Source organism: Callospermophilus lateralis, chromosome 16 (genome assembly GCF_048772815.1).
Source record: "Callospermophilus lateralis isolate mCalLat2 chromosome 16, mCalLat2.hap1, whole genome shotgun sequence".
NCBI lineage: Eukaryota > Metazoa > Chordata > Mammalia > Rodentia > Sciuridae > Callospermophilus > Callospermophilus lateralis.
In genome coordinates, this window is record NC_135320.1 from 87,641,785 (window position 1) to 87,667,908 (window position 26,124).

The window sequence follows — 26,124 nt, forward strand, 5'->3', positions numbered from 1 at the left end:
ATGTCCCCACCAGATGCATCTCACTGTCTGCCAACCAACAGGACTCAGCAGCCCCCGACGGCCTCTGGGCTTCACTGTCCCTCAACACCAGGAACTACTCTCACCTACAGAACCTTCCCCAACCTGTGTCCACACAGACATCTTCTGAAAAGCCCCAGAAGCAGGGCTGCCTCCCACATCACAGTGAACACCCACACTGATGGACGGGTGGTGACGCTTGGCTAAGGCAGTACTGGGACATGGCCCAGTAGCTAGAAGGGCCTGTCTCAAGGGAAGATTGAAACTTCCTTCTTGCTGATGTAAGAGTCAGAGAGGTTCCTGAGAACATAGACTACTTTAAGCACCCATCAAATATAAGAACTGGAAAAGGGCCCAGGGCAGCATGCAGCCCTGGATTCTTGTTTGGCAGATGGAGAAATGGAGGTGCCCAAGTCCCCAAGCACATCAGCGAGAGAGGCAGAAATCACACCCAAAGCTGAGCTAGCAGAATGCACAGCTCGCCCTCCCGCTTCTCTGTCTCTGTCTCTCCTCTCACCCTCTGTACTCGGGGCGTGCTGCCCAGGACCCTGCTAAACTTGTTAGAGAAGTTAACTCCTCTAATCCTGGTGCAGTCTCATGCGGTAGATACTCTGAACTTCTGCATGGAGGAAACTTGAGCCTCGAGGTTAAATGGCTCTCCAAAGGTTATGCTGCCCACAGACAGAGTCCAGAGCCAGGGTCCAAACATAGTCTCCAGAATCACTGTAGGGCTGACCCACACCACGGGGATGCTACACACTGGAGGGACTCAGGCTGTTGGAGGCACTAACTGAATCTTCTCCCCTGGACATGGCTTGGAGGTGCCGTCCACTTCTTGAGCTTCCCCCACATTGACTTCAGCAGAAAGGGCTGTGGGCCACCTAGGGAAGGGAGTCCAGGGGAACATCCCACCGTGTTCCAGTGCTTCGGGCCTGGTCTACCACACAGGGAAAAGAAAGGCTTGGACGAGGGGCTTCTACAACTTGTTGTTCTTCTCATGGAGAACGCATGGCATCAGGAATACACCACCTCAGCTTCTCCTGCTGTACAGTAAGGAGAGTGTGCCAGGCTTCTCCAGTCGTTACAGGTCTGGGATGTCCAGAGGACTGCAGCTTCTGTTGACTAGACAAGTCTTAGTGCAAACAAGATGCTAAGAGCTTGCTGGAGAGGCTGCCCAACACCTCATGGAAAGGCTGCTGTTTCCAAATAGTGTTTTGGCAGAAACAAAGCTCTGAATCATGTACAGCTGGGTTCCTCTGAAGCTCAGGTGGGAACGGAAGCAAGTGTTTATGGACCACCCGTTACGAGCTGGACACTTCTGTTATCTCATCCGGCCTTCCCACAAGCTACACGGAAGACGTTAATACTTCCATTCTGAGATGAGGAAACTGAGGCAGCTCAGGGCAGTCCAGCTCCCAGCGGCAGGCTCCCCCTCACAAGGCCACAGTCACCCTTGGCTCGTCAGTCTTCATTTCCTGGGAAAGCTGGTCGCACCATCCTCAGAACTGAAGCCACAGCACCCCGGGCACTCTGAGACCACAGTTCAGATGGTGGCCTGGGCCCACCTGAGCCCTCATGGGTGCTCCGTCTCTGTGACATGTCCTAGATACCATGACACAGCTTCCTGTCTGCTGCTTCATCCAGACCTGTGGCTTCATCTCAGCCTGCACTCCAAAATAAACCATCTGCGCCCACACCACATGCCTCCAAAGTTCACACTACACTGGCGCCCAAGGCCCTCTGCAATCCGAGCTTCATCGTGGCTCCCAGAGCATCCCAGCTCACACCCAGTGCCATACCAGTGTGTCCCCGAGATGAGACCTGACCAGATGCTTTGCGCCAATCCTGCCCCAGCCAGTAAAGACCCGAGATGCAGGAGGCATGAGTGTCCTGCTCAAGAAGCTGAGAACTCACGTGTGTGTAGGACACAAGCAGCCACGGCAGTCGGGTGCAACTGCACAGCTTCTAGAAGCACAGAGGAGGAAGCTCTGGGCAGGCCAGGAGCCCAGGAAGACCTGGGAGGGGGCCACGCGTGGGCCCAGAGTCAGAGGGTCAAGGGGATACTTGAGGCAGAACTGCTGGGGAGTGGTGTATGAATGAAGGAAAGAGTGGATGGATTCATGGATGGATGGCTAAATCCAACTTCCCACACATTCCTAGTCAGACGGAAGGCTCCCTAGGTCAAAAGTCATGCTCAGACGTTTTTGGATCCTCTATGGCACATTAAAAACATAAACACTTAGTAGGTGATTTTAATTTATTTCAGGATCTCCTCAATATTCTCTCATGAGGCAGAAGACACTGTAGCACCAGCAGGTGCCCCTGTGAGTACCAGCCTCCTGTGTAGATGAGCTGACAGATGCCAAGACTCCTCGGGTCTACAAATCAAGAGCAGCGGAGGCCTCGCAGGAGGACCGTTTTTAAAATTTCCTTTTCACATTTGTATCAGCGCTGGGTGGCTTGAACCCACATCATCTGGAGCTGGGGTGTACGTTGGAACACTGACCCCAGGTGAAGCACCCGAGGCCCCATGAACAGGACCTCTGTGGGCCCTGAAGTAACTGCTCCTGCCTGGGGATTCTTGGATGCCCCTCCCTCCAGGCTGGCTAAGCCCCAGGCCTCCAGTAAGTGGAGAAACCACAACCTTGGCCTCTCGGGGGTGGCTGCCTTCCCAGCTGGTCAGGGTTTCGGGGCTTCTCTTTTGAGGCCCCAGGCTGGTATTGGACCTGGTCTAAAAGGCCAAGGTCCTGGGGGTTCTGGGGGTTTGCATCTCTTCCAAATGTAGCTGCCTCTTGTCTGAACAAACCTGGCTCCATCCAGACTACTGTCCTCTACTTGCGTTTCTATACCTTTGATTCACCCCTGGCTCTTTTTATCAGAGACCTGGTCTTGAGACAGGATTCCGTGGAGTTGTCTATGATTCATTCATAGATTCATCAGACACTGAGGGCCATCTATGTTCCGGGGTCTACTCTTAACACTGTGCACCCATGGCCCTGCGTTGTGTTGACTTTGTAAGTATCTGTTCTGCCCACTAAGCTCTTGGACTCCTAAGGGCAGCGCCTGTGTCTCAGTTCTCTCTGGACATGGCCTGTACCTGACACTCAATGGGTGCCAAGACTGAGTGCCCAGGGACCTGTTCATCAATGGCACCACAAACCCCCCATTTCTTCACTTCAAGGTAACTGAGGAGCAGAGAAGTTATATAACTTGCTAGGTCAGACGCCAGTCCATGGCAAGAACCAGGACCTTCCAAGCCCCAAGCCAGGACTCTGTCTGGAAGCCCTGACCCTGGCCTGCAGGACAGAGACCACAGCCTTCAGTACAGCTCACCTTTAGGGTGGGACATTGAAACTGCACTGCACTGGTCCTCACCACACGTGCACACCCGCATGTGCACACACATGTCATGTGCACAAACATACCTGCACACACATACACACACCAAGCGCGGACGGTCCCAGCACCTCCTCCCGCTGGAGAGTGGAGAGTGCTGCGGATGATCAGCACAGCCTGCACGCACCTTTTCTCCTCGAGGTCCTCTTTCCCCTCGTTCTCCTTGGAGACCCTGCGGAGGTAAGAGCAGTGACACCCCACAGCCTGCTTCTCTGGCCTAGACCCCTGAGGCCTCTGGAGAACCTCCTGGGAGCTTCCAGCTCGGGGTGCAGAAGAGGGAGGTGCTGAAGACCCTGTGTAGCAGTGTAGTCCTGCTGATGCCACACAGTGGCCCGGGTTCCTCCTCGGGCCGGGGCCACTGAACCAGGCCATTTCCAGGGTGGAGGGGAGCCAGTGGGGCTGTTCTCCTGGTCTGGGCTAACCAGTTCTCATGGCTATAGACCGGAACCTCTGAGCTTACCTGGCCAAGGGCAGAAATGTGGCTTCAGAGTCAGACCCTTCCACCTGAAGCCTGCAATTCCACTGTGCCATGGATTCCAGAAAGGGGCCCCTCTTTGAATTGGAGACTCTGGGGCCTTTTACACACACCCCTCCTCCTACCCCAGGGAGAGAGTTGCTGCACTGCCCCCTCCTGTAGAGCAGCAGCAGGGCCCTGTGCTATGAACTCCTTGTGTGGTTCCTCCCTCTTCTCTCCTTTCTTGAAGAAGGGACCCTTGGACATCCCATGGGAAGTGTGTTAAACATGGCAGACACATCCCAGAACTTCCCATTGATTCCAGGAATAATTTGTGCATTTATACTGAAGAGCAAAGCATCAGAGCCACAAGACACTGTTCTAAAGGGCAGAGGGTCTTCAGGGACACCTGGGTCTGGAGATTAGTGGACATGGATTCTATTTTAATCCCATCTAAATATCTGGGCTGGCAGACTGAGATGGGAGGTCCTGAGTGCCCAGGACACTGAGCAAGCTGCTTTGCCTGAAAGTGACTTTCTACACTGCTGCCAATCTCAACCCTTTTTAATGAGAATGAAGAAAGGGTTGATGCTCAAGAAGCCACGGTGCCCTTCTATGCCATAGTCACCCACTCTCCACTCCTTTACCCACTGGAGACTCTGCACCTGTGACTGGCACTGGTCTAGGGACCGGAAATCCACTAGACTTCACTACCTTCCAGGAGGGGCAAACTGGACAGGTGGGTGAAAGTGGCTCCTTTCAACCAAGTGTCAGAGACCCCTGGGCTCTATCCTGTTTTTGAACTTTGGAATGGGGGTCTCAGGAATGTGTTTAAACCTATCCCCCAGGTGATTCTTAAGTACCACAACATTTAAGAAATTCTGGTCTAAAAGAAGAGAGACCGATGCTTCTTAGGCATCACTATGTGCCATCAGCAAGTCCTCATCAAGCAGATTCAGTGAGGCACTGGCCAGAGAGCCTGGCTCCTGATTGATGGGCAGAGACAGCATCCGTCCCAGACAGGAGCCTTTACTTACAGGAGCTCCAACTTGCCCAGGAGGTCCCGGGAGTCCAGGTGGTCCTTGGGGACCCTGCAGAAGAGCATTCACAAAGAAAAGTTTTAGAGCTAAAAACAACAAATAAGAGCTGCTCAGTCAGTGGCCCTGTTTGGTACAAAGATCCACAAGTTTGCATCCCAGGAGCTGCCTGCACTGCCTGAACCATCTCTCCAGGAGACAGCCCTGGACCTCTGCTTCCTCTCCCCTACTGATGGAGCCATGCTCACACCCAGATCGGCCAGACGTCAAGCAACAGCTCTGGCGTGCCCTCTGAGCCCAGATGCAGCAATTTCCATTTCCACTTGCCCCACATCCTTCTGCCTTCTGAGATCTGGCCTGGACACAATCACATCTTTTGCAGAAGCACAGCTGATTCCTGTGGCTCTCATTCACATTTGCCCCAGAGTGGGTACACCCTGAAGAGTTCCACAAAGAGCCTGGAGGAAGTCTACAGAGCCTGGAGGCTCCTCTGCTGCCCACACCACCGACCACTACTGCCTTTGAACAAGTAGTTTGGAAATATCTGTAAAAATTCACTAAAAAATGTGCATTTCCTTAGCTAACGGTATCCCAACTTTTGTGGTGTCTCCTACTGCAATGAAAGTATATAAGACTTGAGGAGAAACACGCACATGTGCATGCTTGACTGCTTCATTGATTTTAGAGGAAAACAAATGAAATTATAAGTATATAAAAATAGATTCCACTGTCATGTATAACTAAAAAGAACAAAAAATAAATAATATAAAATAAAATTAAAAAAAAAGAAAGAAACCTCAGAGCTATGAGTAGGGGAAAGGTGATACAAATTACAAAGCCTTCTGTGTCACGGGACACTACAGACGGGCTGTGGGCTCTCTGGGTGGGTTTGGAAGGAGGTCTCAAATCACTTGCTAAATGAAAAAGGTAAATTGCCAATTACATGATCCAGTTTTTGAGAATTTAGGAGAGATTATATGTGGCTAGACACACAAATATCTGTGTTGTGTGAGAAGGGGAGGCAGGGAACATTTGAGCATCTCATCTGTACTCACAGGGCCTCATTTTGCATCAGGACCTGTCCCCTAGGAGCATAAGGGAGAGCACAGCTCACAGCAACACTTACCCGCATGCCCACCTCTCCAGGCAGCCCGGGCTCCCCCAGCTCTCCTGGCTCCCCCTGTGCATACAAATTAGCATGTGGTCAGAGCCCTCAGGACACACCAGAGCAGCCAAAGACACATGGAGAACCCATCCCCGGCAGCTCAGAACTCATCACCAAAGGATGCGGGAGGGTCCCAGGCTGCCCTCTGGTGCTTTTCTATAAGCAAAGGATCTGATCTTCACCACCAATGCTGTCTCCACTCCCACTTGCTTCTACCATCAGAGTTCCACAAAACAAATTTGAATGGAGAATGGAGGAAGCATAGTAATTGGAGTCCCAGTGACGTCCATCTTCATGGAGAAGGAGTGTAGCCACCTGGAGGGGACCAAGAGTCCAGGGACACAAAGAACTCCCCTTTCTCTCCTGGTTGTCCAGGACCTCAGACCTTTTATCCTAATGTACTGTCACAATTGACTGTTGCTGAGAGCCACTACAAATCAGGACCTGAGACCTATCATACCCAGTTGCAGATGGAGAAGGAAAAGAGATGCAGAGAACCCACAGCCTATTCCGTTTAGGTTCTTGGTGAAGGCCAGAGCAATGGGAATAGAACTTACTCTCATGCCTTTACTGCCATCTCTCCCAGGGGGACCTGGAAGGCCCAGGGAACCCTAGAAGGAGAGAAAGAGATTAGCAATTGTTCCAGGGTGAGTACAGTGTTGGTCTAGGCTCTCAGGGTGCAGGTACACTGAATCAAGTACTGGGAAGGAGGCTGCAGATAGGACTCTGCTCCTTGTAGAGTGGACACCAGCCTGCAGCTCAGGCATCACTTGGGAGAGTGGAAGAAAAGCAGATTCCCAAGAGTTGCACCAGATCTACCACATCAGGGGCAACCCTTCATAAGATCTCCAGGGCATCTGTATGAACTGACAGCACAAACAAGAAGCTTGGTCTGCAACCCTGTTCTCACAAGAGTCCACAAGAGTGGCCCTCTCACTCTGGGCTGAATGTCACACATGTAGAGGGGAGGCCGGCCTGGGCCGCAGAGAGACACATAAACTGAGCAGGCCTTCACGGCAGGAGTGCCTTGGACCTCATGGGATGCTTAGCAGATCCCTAGATACCAGATGCACCGTCCAGTTGCCACAACCAAATATGTCTCCAGATGTTGCCAAATGCCTCCTAGGAGGCAAGAGCCTTCCTGGCTGAGAGGCACTGGGCTAGGACAGCTATTTAATGCTTTTTAACTTATGACCAACTTAATTTTAAGGAATCACACACAGATACACATGACAAGCATAAATATGGAGCAGCTGTGGGGTGAGGGGGCACCTGGATTAGGCTCCTCATCCCCCTTCCTCTTGCACACACACACACACACACACACACACACACCTGCCGCAGGCCTGGGGAGGCAGTTTAAAAGAGGGGACTCCAGGGTCTCTAAGCGCCCGTCCAGCTCTGACACCACCTGATTCAAATAAAAGGAAGCTGCCTGAGACCTTCTGCCCACTGCCTTCGCCTCCTTGATCCTCCAGGAGACCCTGAGCAGGGAATGCCTCCACCTGGGCTTCCTCCCTCCATATGCACAATGAGGGTGATGTATCTGCAGTGATCAGACAGACTGGCGAATCCACACGTGCAGCTACAGAGTCCTGTGTGCAGCAGTGCACTTCTGCAGACATCATCAGACACAGTCCCTGTCATAACCCTATGAGAAGGTGTTTGTTTTTTTTTTTTTTTCCCAAAGACACATTGGACACTAAAAACTTCTAGCTTTGTCCATAAACTAAATTAAATTCAATTAAGAAGCATGCACACATATGCACACATATGTATACTTCTAAAACTTCTATGCAGTGTCTCCTGTGGCCTCAACATTCTAATATCAATCAGCATGATATTGACAAGAAAGACAGGCATTTCTGAGCCTGGCATCAGATTAACCCAAGTCCATCCCCGGCTTCTCCTTCCCAATGTGTTTTTTCACATTCTGATAGCGTGTAGCAGGACCTGCACCCAGACCACTTCAATGGACACTCCGCATTCCTGAGCACCAGCCCCACTTCCCTGGCAATTCCAGAGCTACCCTCTAACTGCCTCAAGAGGACAGAAGCTCTGCACAGGGTCAGGAGACTGGTGGCCAAGAAAAGACAGGCTCAGCCTGTGTGCTCTACCCTCTCTAAGGCCCACATTCCACTCCTCCTGCACTGAGAGAGCCTGTGGCTTGTGCATTTCCAGAACACCAGCCCCCTTAATGCCATATCCCTGTAACCCCAAGGCTGAAATTCAGTTTTTTACAAAAGGGAGACATCACAAAAAACAAGTACTTTCTCTAGGAAAGAGCCCTGGGGGCTGCCTCCCCCAGCATCAGGCCTCACAGGTGAATGTGTTCACCCATTGCCTCGGTTACCATTTAGGATGGCAGGTCCGTGAAAGGCCAGTCTGTCCTCTGGCTCCTGCAGGGTGGGAAGTCCTTCAGCTCAAGGCAGGAAAGGGTGTCTTGGAGGGCTCCTGCCTCAGAAATAAAGTTGGGGGCAGGGGGACGTGGTTGCTCCCAGGGCCATCTAATAAAGGGAGTCGGGGTGAGACCAAAGACAATGCCAGAGAGAACTCTGAACTCTGGAACGTTCTGGAATCTGTGCCTTTCCTCACAGAGGTTGTTTTTCTTGTCTTGCTGTTCTCTTCAAGTGGGTGCCTGGTGCATATCTCTGAATCTGGTGCCCCCACAAGACTGGCACCCAAGAGGGGGAAGCAAAGCCACAGGGCCAGGGCCTGCCTTGGTGCAGGCCCCATGTGCTCTGTGACCTCCATTCCTTCTCCAACCATGTGTGCTCGTAAGGGAGGGTAACAAGGATGCTCCTGCTTTAAAATTAGTCTTAGACTATGTCACCCCAGAAAACAAAGTGAAACGTAGGGTATGGTGAGAAGACAAAGGTCCCCACAGCCAGCAAACTGCAGCTTCCAATTCTCTCCATCCCTCAGTACCATGACTGTGGCTAGGCTGGTGAAAGGCTGAGTCCCAGGCTCCAGGCAGGCAGGGGACATGCCTAGTTCAGGTTGCACACGTCCCAAGGACACAGAAGACTTGGCATCTTGTTTTAGAAGACCAGCGTGACAGGACCAGCCATGTTCTCTTTTGACATAGGAGTGGGCTACCTCTGTCTGTGTTTACAAATCTGACTGAAAAAGTGTAACAACTCCTTCGAATTTTGTTTTACTTGGTTAAGATAGCCAAGACAGCCCTGCAAGTGGACAGTCAGAAATTTCCACCTTCCTGTCATCAAAGCCCTTTCATTAGATGGGCTTGTGAAATTGTGTCCCCCCAAAATAGTTAACCTGACCCAGATAGTTCATTCTAGCGTCATCTAATATTAATGCTACAAAATACTACCATGCCCCTGTGATACACCTTCCAAAATTCCCCACTGGACTCCCTTCTCCTGCCCTCAGTGGCTTTGGAAAGAAAAAGACAGAGCTCTAGACTGCCCACTCACAGCCCATCAAGAGTGCCACCTGACCTCCCCCAGCCTAAGTTTTGTCATTTGTAAGACAGTTTCATGCTGATTTCAGATAAGAAATAAATGACGACATACTTTGTAGATTGTAAAATATTATTAAAATGCCAGTTGCTGGCATTCTATTAAGAACTAAAACACGTGCTGCCCCCAAGTCCACATGGGTGAGCAAGGAGGAGGACAGAGACCGGAGGTGGCCCTGCGATGGGCAAGGCCCAAGCAAGTGTAGCTAAGGATCCACAATAATATGCAGGGGAAGGGAGGGGGAGGAGAAAAGGAAGTGAAGGGAGGAGAAAGGGGGCTCCAGGGCACCTTGGCTCAGCAGAACGCTTGCTTCCTGCTGTGGCCTGGATGTCTATGTCCCCTCAAGTTTCACACGTGAAAACCAAATCCCCTACGCAATAGTATCAGGAACTGGGGACTTTAGGAGGTGGGATTAGTGCCCTTATTAGAGAGGCTCAAGGGAGCCTTTTGGACTTCTGCCTGTGAAGACACAGCAACCAGGTGCTATCTGTAAGGCAGAGCGCTTCATGATTTTGCTAAGAATTGGCACTTCAGCTAGGATTTCCTGGACTCCAGAACTGTGGGCAATGCATTTCTGTTGCTTATCATTACTCAGTCTAAGGCATTTTGTCATAGTAGCAGTAAGGAGGAAGACACCCTTCCTGTTCTCAGCTCCATCTGCTATGAACAGAGTGGTTCAAGGAGGAAGAGCCTCCTGGTCAAGGTGGGGAATTGCTTCCTAGAAGGGGGACTGCAAAGTAAGCAATGAGTGCTGTCATTTTGAGTGGACTTTCTGAGCCTCCTTATTGCACCTGTTAAAAGGAAAACAACACTGAGGTCATGGACAGCATAGCAATGGACAGAGCCCATGAAATCCACAGCAGAAGACAACCAGGGCTCAGAGAAGTCAGGCCTTCCCACTGGTGTGCTAGCAGTTGTGACTCAAAATCGGGGCTTGATTCCAAATGCAGCCCTGAACTCTCTACCCCCCACCCCACACATACACACTCACCATCTCCATGACCCCATCTGGAGATCACATGACGGTAACATGCAGCAGGAAATTACCTGTCCATCCACACCCACTCATCAGCATCCAGATCATGTTGCAGGTTCACTCTGTTAACTCACGGGCACAATGCAGAGGTACAAGGGAACACACACCCCTCTTACTCTTGGTTAATTAGCTATCAGGGCATTTCTAAATGTTAACAATGAGCCTACCAGAGGTGCTATGTTAGTCTAGTCTTCACCCATTTGGTAAGCGGCACGGCAGGCCCTCTAGGTGGGGTCTTGGGAATACTCTGGGCAGGGGTTCTCAATGTGTGGTCCCTGGACCAGCAGCATCAGCATCTCTGGGGCCTCTGCCTTGCTGTAGACCTACTGAGGCAGATATTCTGGGAGTGGGGTCCCACCAGTCAGGGGATTTGAGCACCATCTTGGGTTTGAGAACCACCTCTTAGAACAGACAAATGCAGGTCACGGAATCAGAAAACATGGAATCAAACCCTGCCTCCACCACTTACAGAGGAAGTCACTGGTACCTGGTCTCAGTATAAATGCCATGTTGAAATGAGAACATCCTCTTCCTCAAGAGTTAAATCCAACAGCATGCACATGAACCCTGGCAGCCAGCAAGCGCTTGTAAATGCAGGTACTGTCATCGTTCTTAGATGTCCTGTGAATTATCTCAGATGCACTGGAGAAAGGAAAGACCTCTGCAGCTGCCCCGCTGAAGCATGCGCCTAAGACTCCTGCGGGGCTTCCCGAGCCTCCAGTGTTGCAGCTGTCCTCACCGAGAGGCACAGAGTTCCCACTCTTTGTCCCCTCTGAGGGTAAGACCTGATTAATGCTGAGAGCACAGATGTCACGTGGAGTATGAGAATGGAACATTATGCTGGCATACTGGTAATTAAGCTTAACATTTATGAGCACTTTTTACAAATATAAGTCATTTATGTTCATTAGCTCATTTAGTGTTCACAGCGACCCTCTGCAGAGAGTGCTTTATTTGCCAATTCACAGATGAGGGAGGAAAGTTGGGGTTACAGGGTTACAGGTTAAGTAACAGCCCACAATCACGCTGCTAAGTGGCTGAGCCAGGTCTGGATCCAGCCAGTCTGTTTCTAGGATCTGCTCCCTCAGCCTCCATGACCCCCCCACCCAGTCCAGTTGCCAGCATTTATTTCCCTTCTCTTCAATGCTCTCACCCTTTTGTATAGTCCTTGATTTTGAAACTAACCCATTAGACCTGGCAAGAAACTGGGTATCAGATGGCGCTGGAGAAAAATGCAGACTTCCCCATCTAGCTCCGCCTGGGGCTGAAAGACACATTAACTCACAACTGCTCCAAGGTGCGAGTCTTCAGCACCATGGACAGGGCTAGGAGCATCATTCTTTCCTCAGTATTTTATCTCCAATCTATAAAACTATCCCCATAGACACATAAACAGCGAAACTAGATTTCCCCTCAGCCTTTTAATTATTATAAAAATGGAAGGCATTCAACCACAGCTATCCAACGCAATAACCATGGGAGATGTCCACTAGCACACACGCTAAGGGAAGGAAATGGGGGAGCCGATTACACCAACCATGAACAAAGAGAAAGGACCCCAAGCTAGAAGTGGATGGCATAAATAAATCTTAGAAGTTTCACACATATAAACACAAATATGTAATTTACATTTTCTGGCTCCAAGGCTCTACAATGCAGTCATAACATGAAATTGATTCCTATGAGGAACAGGTTTTTAGGATCTAGAATTCCCAGATAGTAGTCCTACTTTCAGAGAGGGACAGGGGATGGCACTGGCCAATGTAGTGGTCAAGAGCAAGGATCCCTCTCTCATCTTGAGTCTTGTATCAAACAGGCCCAGTCTCAGCCCCAGACCCTCACCTGCTCTGTGATCTTGGGCATGGTCCAGCCCCGTACAAGGGGCTTAGGAAGCTGTCACTCAAAAACCAAATAACCTGGCACAGATTAAGGGATCAATAAAGGGCTTAGGTCATGAGTCTTTTCAATAAGTGGTAGATTCTTTTCAGATGAAGTCCATATACCATTCCACATATGTTCACTGGTGTTAGGAAGTGAATTCTGCAGGATGGCACTACCCAATGCTTCCGACAGAACCAGCAAATTAACAATGCATCTGTTGTTCCTTGCTATGCCATGCATTTCGCCTGGGCCAGAAATCTTCTGTCTACCTTAGCTTGGGCTGCTGCAGCAGAACTCCTTAAACCGAGGAGCTCATAAACAACAGAAATTTACTCCTCACAGCCGTGGAGGTGGAGAATCCATGATCAAAGCACAAGTAGAATCAGTGTCTGGTGAGGTCCACTTCCTATTCACAGAGGACACCATTTTGTGGTGCCCTTCCATAGCAGAAGAAGGTCTGAGAGGGTCTCTCCTTGGCCTCTTTCAACGGCACTGACCCTACACAGAAGGTCTGCACCCTTAGGACCTACTCACCTCCAAAACAGCCCACCTCCCAATGCTCCTGCCTTGGAGATTCGGATTCCAACATGTGAGTTGTGAGGGGACACCAATATTTGGGCCATGATGTCCCTAATATGAATAAGTATCACAGTTTCTGGAGATCACTCCTGGAAGATCACCACTCTGGAAAGAAGGCATCCCCCATCCACCTGTGTGGCCCTGTTCCACCTGCAAGAACTTTTCTCATCTCACAATTTCAAACAAAGCTGTATCTTAGAGACACTGAAGAAGCACCACCTTCTTCAGGTGAGAAGGGCCACTGTGTGGACAGTACATGGGTGTCCATTGCGTTGGGAACCAGGGAAGTGTTGTTATGAGGGCAGACCTGACTGTCACCTGCAGAGTCCCCTCTAGTCAGAAGGAGGGTGGGCAGGAGCATGGTTTCCAGCTTCCCCTCTGCTAGCCACACAGGGATCTCCCTAAATACCCTTCATCCCGCCCTCCACCACTCCTCTTTGCTCTCACAGGCAGATATTGTGTTCATCACATCCCAGTGCCACTACCCAATGCTTCAGAGAGAACCAGCAAACGAGCGATGCATCTGTTGTTCCTTGCTGTGCCATGCATTTCACCTGGGCCAAAAACCCTCTGTCTATCTTAGCTTGGGCTGCTGCAGCAGAACTCCTTAAACCGAGGAGTTTATAAACAACAGAAAAATCTTGCTGTTCTTCCCTGGTCCCTAGTGTTATGCTTTGGATGTGAGGTGTCCCCCCAAATCTCATGTCTGAGACAATGAAAGAAGTTCAGAGGTGAACTGACCGGGCTATGAGAGCCTTAATTAATCAGTGAATTAATCCCCTGAAAGGATTGACTGAGGGGTGACTATTGGCAGGTGGGCTGTGGTTGAGGAGGTGGGTCCCTGGGGGTGTCTTTGGGTTTATATTTTTCCTTGTTGAGCAGAGCTCTTGCTCTGCCTCTTGCTCATGTCCTGAATGCTCTTATCCACCACACTCTTCTCTCATGATGTCCAGCCTCATCTCAGGCCCCAAGGAATGGAGTCGGCCATCTGTGGACTGAGACCTCTGAAACTGTGAGCACACAAACTTTTCCTCCTCGGATTGTTCTTGGCAAGCCTTTTGGTTGCCGCAACAAAAAAAAGCTGACTAAAACACCAGCTCTCAAGAGGTAGTCACTACCCTTCTGAATAAGCCAGAGCTTATAATAAGCAGCCTGTCATCTTCCCATGCCTCTGTATGATGATAAATGCCATTAATGTGTTTGTATGGTTTTCTAAGTTTTGATGCCCTTTACCATGAAGTGGGGATATTTGTGCCTTCTTTCTGCCATTATTGGGAGAGATGAAGAGGACAATGCCTGAAACCACTTGGCTTGGTGCCTGACACCTAAGGTCACTGAGCAGAAGCCCCCCTGATATTTTAGAGGCAATGGGGGAGGAACCTAGAAAAGACGAACCCAGTAGCATCAGAAGACAAATACTGAGGAAGGTCATTTGGGACCATGTAACATCAGTAGGACAGTCCAGTGTGCACTCCAAACTCACTGGATGCCACCTGCTGAGTAACGCAGAGCAAGGTGACATCAGTGTCATTTTAAAGTCACTGCAAATTCACAAGCACTTGTGTGTTTTCAGCATGTTGGCAGTTTCAAAGCAATGGAAGCCATGTGGATCTGAGGAGTTCCAGGCACCCTGCCCCCAAAAACATGACAGCTTCGCAGTCCACAGCAAAATGGAGAAGATGTTTTGTCCAGATGCAAATGATCAGAGGACAAAGTGTCAGAGGGCTCCTCAGCTCCCCAGAAACTCAGGGAGCAAGCTGCCTCCACTGGTGGCAGAAAATCTGACTTTCTAACCATCTGCCTTAATTCCACCCTGAAGGCCTTGGGTTTTCTTTCCTCATTTTTGTGATTTGCTCCTGAGTCATTTAGCTTTATCGTGAACCACCTTACAAAGACTCTCCTACCTGATGATCTCAGAACACTCAGGTGGTTTTACAGCATCCTGACACCATCTCCAGATGTGTGGTCAAAGCCCATAAAGATACCATCCAAAAAGTTGAAGGAGCCTGTGCTGCTAGTCTGGCTCAGAGACCTCTCTTCTGCTCCTCCTGTTGAAACTGAGCCATAAAATGGCAACTTCCCTGTTCCTAGAAACTGTTCAAGCTACTTTCAGAACACAGGTGTAGAACCCAGGACCTGACCTAAAATGACCTCAAGAACCTGGTGGAACCAAAAGTCACTGAGGAACAGAAGCTGAGGAATGCCAAAAGGGCCCCGCAGACCTAGACTAGAAGTGAGGCATGGGTCAACAGCTGCAGGACAGGCCTGAGTGACCCGTTCCCCTAGAGCAGCACATTGGGTGTGGACTAGTCCACCAAGACTCCCAGTTGTAACCATCCAGCCCCTATTTCTTCCCACACCAGGCTCCTTAAGTCCCTTCTCTATCTGCCAATGGGGGGAGAGAGCCAAGCTTGCCTTCTCTCTCCCTCCTTGTCAGTCTGCCATCAGTGAATAGCTTTCTTTTTGCAAAAGCCCAGTGCATAGTCCCAGCTTCTGTGTATTGGGCAGTAAGCCCTTGCTCAGTATCACTGTTGGGTTTATGGTCCTGGGAAAAATTAAGAAAAACTATCAAAGATGATATATCATATTTCTGTGACCCAAAATTCTGTCTGCTGGTGAGTCAATGAGCCCAGTAAATTTAGCTGCATTTCTTATATGCACTGTCTGATTTTATTTTTCTGGCACACGACACTGACACTGAGCGCACCATCCATATGAAGTCTTGTTTACTGCCATATGGATTTCACTGAACACGCTTAACAAAGGACATTTTTGGTCATTGTTGTTATTATTCTTCCCCCTCACCCAGATGCTGAGTGTCTAGTCGCTGACCTAAGGATGACTTCATGGGGCACTTTGCCATCCCTGTGCCTTTCCAGGGCCTCTAAACATTGGCACCAGACATGGCCTTGGTCACGTGATGAGGTGCCAGGAGAGAGGTAGTGTAGGGGTCTGGAAGAGGCAGGAAGTCAAGATCTCCAACTGTTTTTCACTGTGTGACTCCCCTTCTCTACCCTCCAGTTTGCTCAGCTAAAGGGAGAGGGGTGGCCCAATCAGCTCCCCAGCTTTCCCCTCACTGTAATAATAATCCATGTTTTCCAGATACTTACTAACTGTGTGACCTTGGACCTGAGAATTGACCTCAGAGCTATGTTCTCATTGGTGTGAAGTTCAGATTGCAGACAGACAGTGGATAATTACAACACCAACAAGTTGAAACACAGCCAGAATAAGCACTAGCATCCTTGGACTCACTGGGCTCCCTGTGCAATCCCCCTGGAATCCAGCAGCTGCTTTGAAGACAGCAGTCAGCAGAGAAGTCAGTTTGCTAAGCAGTGTCCCATGGCATAAGTCTCGAGACCCCTGAAGCCCCAGCCAACTCCCTGGCCCACCCTGGTCCACTCATTCCCAGAGAGGAAGCAGAGACTCTACATTACAGAAAAGAGCCCTGGAGGGCAAGGTTGGGGATGGACTGATTCCCAGCTCTCAGATGCTGCTGCCTGAAGGGGGCTCTGTGCTTCTTCACATCCCACCCTCTCACTCTAACAGAGGAGGAAGGAGAGACAGAGAGGGAGATGACTCACTGCAACTCACACACCAGGGTGTGGAAGAATCTAGATCAGACTTTGCTAACAAATGCCAACTGCCAGTCAATGTGTCAACTGAAGACAGAGGTGGGAGTGCCAGTCTTCCTGGCTCTCTGCCTCTGCTTGCAGCACCAAGTGACAAAGGAGGCTTCCTGGCTGCAGCTGTGCCCCCACAGCCACAGGACCTAGGATGCATGGCTTCAGGCATGGCCCTGGGCACCAAGAAGGTGCCTCAGGTGTCAGAAGAACAAACTAATAGTAGAACATGTTAGGCCTCCCACAAATCCTCCAGGCCTCTGCTTGCTCAAGCCTGCTGCCACTACCAGCTCTGTCCTCATGACCTTCCCTACAAATTCCACAGCAGTCCCTGACTGCCCAAATTTCCCAGGTGTGTCTCCCCTCACATCTACCAAACCTGCTGTTTGAGCATCCTCTGCATGTCTGACCATGCATGGACCCTTCAATGATCCCGTCCCCCTACACACACTTTTTGAACATGGTGGTCCTCAAACTGCTTCTCCAGCTCTCTTTGCCATGCTCTTGAATGCCATCATTATTAAACACTATGAATCACCACATCTGAAGCAAACATTCTCCTCCACATCTGTTCGTGCTCTTCACCCTGTTTGGGAGGCCCTGCACAAAGCTCCACTACTTGGTTGAAGCTCAAGAGCCAACTTCTCCAACAGACTCTTCATGAATCTCTAAGACATGTGAATCCTGCCTCCCACTTCTCCAACATGCCATTTCCTGTCTCCACCTTCTCTCTTCCTGTTAATACTGCATATGCTTCGACCACTTGAGTGAAGAACATGCACTGAGGCTAGACACAGTGCAGAGCACCTCTTCTCCCCACCAGAATCTTCGTCGGGTAGCAGCATGCCAGCATGCACCTCCCCAAACCCAAGTCCCCACCACCTTCCCTTGGAGGAGTGCAATCAAGGCAAGTACTTACCTTTTCACCTTTTTCTCCTTGGACAAAGGGTCCTCTGCCCTAGGAAAAGGAAATCAGAAAGCCAAGTTTACTTCCCCAAGGCTTGGTATCACCCTGAGACTGGGAAGGCTGGATGCTTTCATCAGCTCTGCCAGGAGCCTCCGAAAGAGATGAACTATTATGTATTGAATATGGATTCTCCTGAGTGCCATCTCACTTAATTTTCCAGTATTTCAATATCACAGGTACTATTCTTTGCTTCCACGACAGATAATTTGTACACTGTGTAATTCACCCATTTCAAGAGTCCACTTCAAGTTTTCATTTATTTAGGGAGCTGTGAAATGATCACCACAATCAACTTTAGAACATTTCCATCACTTCAAAAGGAACCCTCTCCAGTTAACGGTTACTCCCCACTCCCCTATCCTCAGTCCCAGGCATGCTCTCATCTATTTTCTCTCCCCATAGATGTGCCTATTCTAGACATTCTGTGTGCATGGAAACATGCAACAGGAAGCCTTTCATGACTAGCTTCTTTCATTTGGCAAGGTCTTTTCAAGGGTCAGCCAGGTGGTACCATGTAGCAGACTTCATCTCCTGCAGACTAACATGATGAGGCATGGATACAGCACATCCCGTTCATTCATGGTTCAGGTGATGAGCCATGGGTTGTTTCACCTCTTAGTAATCATAAATAATGTTGCTATAAACATGTGTGTGTGTTTCTCTGTGGCCTTATGCTTATGTGTCTTTGAAATATATATCAAGGAGTGCAGTTGAATTGTTGAGTCAGATGGTGCCTTTGTGTTTAAACTGTTGAGAACTGTGAGTCTGCTCCAAAGCAGCTGCACCATTTCATGCCAGCAAAGTATGAAGCTCCTATTTCCCTGCATTCCTCCTGGCTCTGTCCATTACTGAAAGTGAGCAATGGAAGTGTCCAGCCATCTGTATTGCATCATCCATTTTTCCTGTCAATCTTGTCAGTGGTATTGTGTATTCTGGAGTTCTGCTATTAGGTGCTATGTGTTAATAATTGTTCCTTATTCATTTCCAAAGGCACATCCTTTTATTATTATAAAATAATACCTCTTTATTTTCTACTTTTGTTTGAAAGTCTATTTTGTCCAAAATTGAAATAATTACTCCATTTTTTATGTCCTTTTGGTTTCAGAGTATTTATTTTCCATCCTTCTACTTTCTACCTATTTGTATATTTTGGGGTTTTCCATTTTGTTAAGCTTTGCAGTCCTGGAAATGGGCCCAAGGCCTTGCCCATGAAAGGCGTGAACTCTATGTGTATCTCTGTGTCCCCTATGGACAGGACGATAGTTGGATCTTGTTTCTATATTCTGTCTGAAAATCCCTGCTCTTTGCTTGGCTCATTCAATACATTCACACATAATTCTATTGCTGACATCCAGACCACTCCCTCCTTGTCTTCTAGGTCTCTTGCTCCTTTATTTCTCCTCTACTCCTCTCAGAGGCAGTGAATGCTGTCTAGCTGCATTTTTACTTCCTTCATGATATTTTCACTATGTGGTTTTGGGTGCTCAGGACTCGAATTAAAATAGATGAAGTTAAAACAGATGAAGATGGCAGAAGAGTTCCTGCCATAGGGGACAGTCACTCAGATGTCAATGATCAGTGCCATTCCCATTAGAGATGCAATAAGACTATCTCAAAAGTTATAAGAACTAACAGAATCACACAAAGCACCTGCAAGGAGTGGATTGGATGGTTACAGTGACATGGGTGAAGGCAGTGGAGATCTGGGTGAGTTCTTCTGTGAAGGGACTTTGGGGTTCCCTCCTAATGGTGAGAACCTAGAAGGAACCAACTATTATCCCACACACCCCAAAAGGCAGCTGTCATTCACAAACAGCATTTTGTAAGCAAAACAGTTGTCATGCTTCCCGTTTTGCCAATGGGGTAAATGAGACTGTCAGTTAAGACACTTGCTCAAGGTCACAACTGGTGCCAAGGACAAGTTTTGAGGTTCATCTGGCACCAAAGTGTATCACTGATGCTGCCCACTGCTGTGATTGTGGCAGCAATGATGGCCCTTACAAGACTTCCCGCCCTGTTCTAGGTCATTGGTGAGCATTAACTCACTAAGTCCTCAAACTGCCGCTGAGCAAGTTGCTTATCATCCCCATGTCACAGACGAGAAAACGGATAACAGAGAGGTTAAGTGTCTTGGTGGAGCCAGATACTCCCCAGCTCTTGGGCTCCTGAACTGTGTGTAGTTTTTCATGTCTTTCCTGACCCACCACCAGGCAGAAAAGGGTGTAGGAGAAAACAGGGTGGGTGGAGGAGAAATTCTTGACAGAAAAAAGAGCATGTACAATGGCCAGAGTGAGGGAGGACCCCATGAAATGGCCAATATGAGCAACCACAACAGTGTGAATTTGGAGGTACAGAATTCTGGGGATGGGTGAAGGGGCAAGAGACCAGGACAGAAAGCCACTAGGGCCATGTCCAGAATGAAGGGAGATGGGTCTCCCGCGATGGGTGGAATGGGCTTGGTGCCTGGCTCTCACCAGGCCTTCAGCACAGGCTGATTGGCATGATCAGGGTCCTGGTCCCCCACACCAGCCACATGGCCCAACCGCACAGAGAAGAAGCATGTGACTTACCATGTCCCCTTTCTCTCCCTTGGGTCCAGGAGCACCTAGTGGCCCAGTGGCTCCTATGTCTCCCTAAGGGGGTGAACCCAGAAATAAGCATTGAGTTAGTTGTGGATAGTGCCGCACTCAGGCTGCCCATGGCCAACCCTGCCTGAATCCCTAGGAGCAGCTGATGCCATTTCTGCCAACTTCATGATGAGGCCACAAGTCCTACCCTGGCAGAGGGAGGTGACCTAAGTCACCCAAACATTACTCGCATGCACCATCTGCATGCACCACCAAACTTGGGCACTTGAGGACAAGACCTAACCACCCTCTAACCCTGTGTCAACTTCAGTGCCTGGCCCTTAGCAGGTGTTCAATCGTGATGTGACAGGTGGACTCAAAACCAGGAGAGGCAGGAGGAGGGGACCAAGAGGGAGAGGAAGAGACAGAGGTGGGTCGGGGGAGATGAATGGAGAGCAGAAGGGGGAGAGGGGAGCCCGGCAGATGGGATCTAGTGCAGAAAGGGAAGGAGCAGAAGTGAGGAACCCAGCTATGCCCAGGTTCTCCACCACCACACCTAGCCCCTTCCCCAGGCAGCACACTGGGTGACACTACACACTGGTGTGGAGCTCTCCCACTCCCTGACCATACAGTTGGCACCTTGAGGACTCAGTTTTCCAAGACAAACAGTGATGGGAGAAGATGGCACCGTGGGAGATGAAGGGGGGAAGGAGATGGCCCATGCTGAGGATGGGGGCCCACAGGGGGATACCTGGCTTTGTATGACTATGGAGTTCACCAATTTTGTACACAAGAATTTTATGCAATTTAAATAAATTTTAAAAACCCAATTTCTTGAATATGTCTGGAGCACATGGGCTTGCAGGGCCTTATGGAGTTTTAACTATCCCTGGAGGGTTGGACCTGTGAGAGCAGACTTGCTCTTAGCTGGGGTCTGGCCATCTTGCCCTTGCATACTCAAGAACATTCAGTCTAAGGAAAGGAGTCTTAAGCAGTTCAGAGACTCACAGGTCCAAACCTGACACCTCTGGCTCTTACCCTAGCCTTTCAACCAGCAAGAGGGCAAGATGCGAGCAGGACAGACATCTAAAACCCTCTGTCACCCTGACAGCGTGGAGCAAGGACTACACAGGCCACAAAGGGCACCTCTGTCATGCCAGTACTGACCTTCAGACCAGGGAGTCCCACAGCGCCCTCTGCGCCCTTCTCGCCCTAAAGGAAGACAGACAATCAAGTAAGCCTCAATTTTCATTGTCCCCTTCTCATATCATGAGCTGGTTTGCCACCCCATGTACTGAAAAGTCAGCCTTGAAGGAAGCCAAGTACTGACCAGAGGCTGGATAAGAGAACTGGCTGACCAGCCAAGAGCCCGGGTTCTTTGAACTGCAGACCTACCTAGGGAACTCTGAACTTGGCCTCCAGAGGCGGGCATTGGAGGGTAAAGAGAAACAAGCAAACCCAGGAGCAGAAAGACCAATGCACAAGCCCTTACTTACACCTGAAATCCCCAAATACCAAACACAGAAGCAGAGGTGGCTTCCACAGCTGGGAGTGGGAGAACGGGGAGGGACACATTTGTCACAGGGCACAAAGTTTCAGACAGGAGGAATAAATGCTAAGCACAATTTATTAATTAGCTTGATTCACTCATTTCACATTTTTTCTTTTTTTATTTTGGTGCCAGCGATTGAAACCAGGGGTGCTCAACCACTGAGCCACATCCCCAGTCCTTTTTTTAAACTTTTTTATTTTGAGACAGGTTCTCACTAAGTTTCTTAGGGCCTCACCAAGTTGCTGAGGCTGGCCTTGAACTTGCAATCTTCCTGCCTCAGCCTCCTGAGTCATTAGGATTACATGTGTATGCCACTGTGCTTGGATACTCATTCTAAATTGTATACATACATTATAGCATCCATTTGTGCCTCACAAATACATGCAACTGCAATTTTTCTATATCAAATATAAACAAAATGCTTTCCATGGACTATTTTTTTGCCCCCAAATATGTCATCAATTCAATTAAAAAGAAAATTACATTAGCTGCTATTGGTTCATGTCATTATTCTTCACTAAAATACAAAGCACAACATATCTATAAGCAATTTCTCAAAGTAAACTGTTCAGTTTTTTAAATGGGAAAAACAATCTTGTTACTGGATTTAAAAATGTGATCTGCAGCTGGTAAGTACTGTAAGTATGTACCTGTAAGTACTGTAAGTACCTGTAAGTACTCCATACAGGAGACAAATACAACCTGGCTCATACGATTGTTTAGGTAGATCTATCATCCCATTAATGAAGGTGACCCCACACCCATTCCCACACATGCTTCCTCCACTAACAGCCCATGCTCTGGTCACAGCTACACATGTGACTACTTCAGGAGCACATAGCTTCCAAGTGCATTCACAGAGGACCTCTGTACCTGCAAAGGAAGATTAATAATTTTGTGTGTACTTGACCTTTCAGAGTATCCTCCACAAGGCCTTGGACACATTTATGCTCACCACAATATTGATCATAGAGATATAAGCAGACCCAGAAGGCACTGCGCTGGCCTTGGTGAGTAGTAGACAGGTTTGGCAAACCAAATGGAAGATTTAATCCCTTGGAACAAAAGCCAGCCTGTGGCCAGGGCTCTGCCCCAGGAGAGAACTCTGACCACCTGCCCTGTGCTGCGGTTCTCACAGAAATGCAGATGGAGGCAGAGGCCACACCTGCTTCACCAGCTGACTGTGAGGCTCCCCTACCTGACCTTTTCCCCACCCTCCCACCTACCTGTGCCTGGGAAGCTCTGGAGCAGGCCTGGTGGTAAACTCCCAAGGGTGAGCCAGGTGTCTGAGCTCCTGGTTCCCTAACCAGACTATAGGATTTTTGAGAGACATATTCTGTCTTAAAAGTCTCCATGTGCAGTAGGATGTCATGCACATAGTAGACACTTATGTCTAAGTTCAGAAATAAGAAATGATGGGCTGAATGAAGAATGGGTCACTGAGTGATGCCATCCAGAATGTATGGCTGACACTGTGTCAGCTGACTAATGAGCTTCAACAGCAGGACCTTGTCCTGCCAAGAGGAAGAGAGGGTGTGTGCCTTTATCCCTCACTCCCACTGTCCCTCCAGCTATCCACCCATCCACCTTTCCAAACACTGGCCACTTATCCATCCATTCAGATATCACTGAACAGCCTTCTCTAAACCAGGAGAAGCAGTAGTCCCCCAAATACAGACATGTAATGATTCAGGATGGTCCTCCAGAAGTAGGACGTATGGGAGCTAAGACCAGGGGACAGCATGGTCATTGTTCTGGCAGGTGGAAGTCAGGGAGAAGAAAGGGACTTAATGCCTTGGAAACAGCAGGTACTCAGTAAAGACTGCCTGGGTGGATGGTGATAATTGGAGGGAAGGAGGGGGAATCAGCAAGGGTTCCTTGGCCATGTCTTGGAAGATCAGGTGTAGTCAGGGAGAGGACCCAAAGGGTAGGAAAAGGTGTTCCAGGTCAAAGCTGCTCCATATGCCAATGCCAGAAGGCAGGGAAAACCGCAGCCCCTCCAAGGAACCAGAGGTACTGCCAGACACCTGGAAGGGGAACATGTGGGATGAGGCTATTTGGCACCTGGGCCCCAGCATGGGTCATGCAGGGTGGAACAGTGGAGGAGTGTCCTGAAACCACACCAAGGAGATCAGGGGAGGGCTAGAGAGTGGGGAGCCACGGGAAAGGGAAGCAAGGACTGCTGGACCCCAGACTCCCCTCCTGAGGTCCTGCCAGGGCATGGCCTGGCTCCGAGGGGAGCTGTGGCCTGGGCAGAGCTGGTTTGGCTGAGCTCCCCGTCTGTGCGTGGTGGCTAAAGATTAAAACCTCTCCAGACCATTGCCCTTCTCACTGGGGGTTACAAAGGCAACAGGATTCAGAAGGATTGGGGTTTACACAGCTGCTTCTGTTATTTTGTTGACATGTAGAACCAACCCACAGACCTGAGCAGATCTGAGCCACCTGGTTGCAGGAGGAGCCAATCCCCTGTGCTGTGTGCACACACCTTGCTCCTTCCTCTGTCTGTTCCACCCTAACCTGGGCATCAGGTTGAGGGCTCTTAACTTCATCTGTGACACCCAAAAGGCTCCAGCTTGGGGCACAACGGGCTGGCTTTTGGTTAGGCCTTTGGCAAGTTGGGCCAGGGTTGGGCAAGCCCATTTGACTTAGAGTTCCTAAGGGCCCTTCCTCCCTAGGGTTTGGCCCCCTGGGGTCTGGCTTTCTAGGTAAAACAAAAATAAAGAGGGAGCATGTGAAATCTAACAGAGGAGAGGAGAGAGGGAAAGGGAGAATATGCCAGGACACCTTGCCAAGAGGACTATTAAAAACACATCCCAAATGTGCCTGCGCCAGCGACCTACAACCACATTTCAGCTTTTGGTCTTAGTACTCCCAGCCCCAAACAGAACCATCGCATCCTTCCTCTATGCTGGCCTGTCCCTGGCAGGTGCAGGTAGAGCTGGGCACAGTGCATGCTGAGGTCAAGGGCCCTGGGGTGATCGTCTAGCAGACTCCAGAAACCTTCCTTGCACAGTTCTACTTTGGTTTATCCTTTGTGAATATGTTTTGGTTCTCTCAGCTCCAACAGTGAGGAACACTTTTTTCTTATCAAGGGCCACTCGTCTACTGAAAAAGCAGACAAATCAGAGCCTCAGGCACATGAGGAGACATAGCCCAATGGATGGTGGCAGTGATGTTCCTAGAAATGCACTGCTTTTCAAAATTGGGAACAAATACATTTCACTGTTATACACAGAGTCGGATTATAGAGTGTGGCTGATTAAAGGAATTGTTGAGAAGAACTTGCAGAGCATGCCCAAACCGTCACTCATGGCCCTGTTCTGGGTCTTACTCACCAACATATCTCATTGGACTTAGCTGCACATGAGTGGAGAGGACACAAATCAGAGCCAGAGAAATCCCAGGACACCATTAATAACCTTAGGAAAACATTAATTCGAGCTGGGTCTGAGCATCTCCCCTTCTGGTGAATTCCAAAATTAAAAAAAAAAAACAAAAAAAAAAACCAGGAGATCCAACAAACACGAATAGTGTTCTGGCTGAAAGCCATTGTGAGCCTGGGGGCATCCTAACCCAGTGACCAGATGCATGATGGGAAACTCCCACCTCACTGCCCCCATGGCTCTGGGGACCAGCCCTGCCCCACTCTTCTCTGGGGCTGCAGGCTGGGAACCAAGGGTAGACTCCGGATGGATGGTACCTTTTCTCCAGGTGGGCAGGAGCAGTTGATGGTCCTCAGGAACCCAATCTGTTCACTGACAGGGGTGGGTGGTTGCAGGGGTGGAGGCGGAGGCTCTGTCACCACAGTCACCTGGCACTGGAAGGAAAGGTCACTGGGTCAGAATCTGCTTGCTCATCCAACCACTGCTCCCTGGTGAGGGCCGAGGTCTCTGGAGCTTCCAAGGAGCCAGGGAAGCGAAGGGAACCAGATGACCATGAGCATCCTGAGTATGTGGTGCAGCAGGAGGGCCACTGGGCTCCTGGCTCCTGGAGCCAGCCAGGTCTGATCAGTCCAGCCTCAACCCCTCCTCTGGCCGACTGGGAAACCTGCAGGAACCACTTGACCCTTGAGCATCAGTGTTCCTCTGTCAGATAGGCACAGGGTGTTTTCTTCACAATATCATCAGAGGATTTAATGAGACAAATGGGAAAATGTCTCCTCGGGGTCTTGCACCTGGTAGGTGGTGTCTGAGCCTCACCACCTCCTCCTCTTCCTTCTATCCTCTTGCACACGATCATTTCTCTTCTCCTTCCTTTCTTCCCTCCCCTCTCTTTCCACAACCAGGTCTATCACCTGTACACCACAAGGGTGCTGAGACAGGCAGTGACCGTGCACTCACTGAGCCCTGGAGACTGGGCCAGTCAAG

General features: G+C 49.6%; 1 protein-coding gene across 1 annotated transcript in view; it reads right to left on the reverse strand.

Annotated features, from left to right (window-relative positions):
• Col22a1 (collagen type XXII alpha 1 chain) overlaps positions 1-26,124 on the reverse strand; it is a 216,866-nt gene that overhangs the window by 145,890 nt on the left and 44,852 nt on the right. Inside the window, exons 8-15 of the mRNA XM_076836022.2 lie at positions 25,458-25,574; positions 21,373-21,417; positions 20,209-20,271; positions 17,591-17,629; positions 6,628-6,681; positions 6,032-6,085; positions 4,906-4,959; positions 3,542-3,586 (exon numbers count right to left, since the gene is read on the reverse strand). Coding sequence (XP_076692137.2) covers positions 3,542-3,586; positions 4,906-4,959; positions 6,032-6,085; positions 6,628-6,681; positions 17,591-17,629; positions 20,209-20,271; positions 21,373-21,417; positions 25,458-25,574 — 471 coding nt within the window. The remainder of the gene's footprint in view (positions 1-3,541; positions 3,587-4,905; positions 4,960-6,031; positions 6,086-6,627; positions 6,682-17,590; positions 17,630-20,208; positions 20,272-21,372; positions 21,418-25,457; positions 25,575-26,124) is intronic.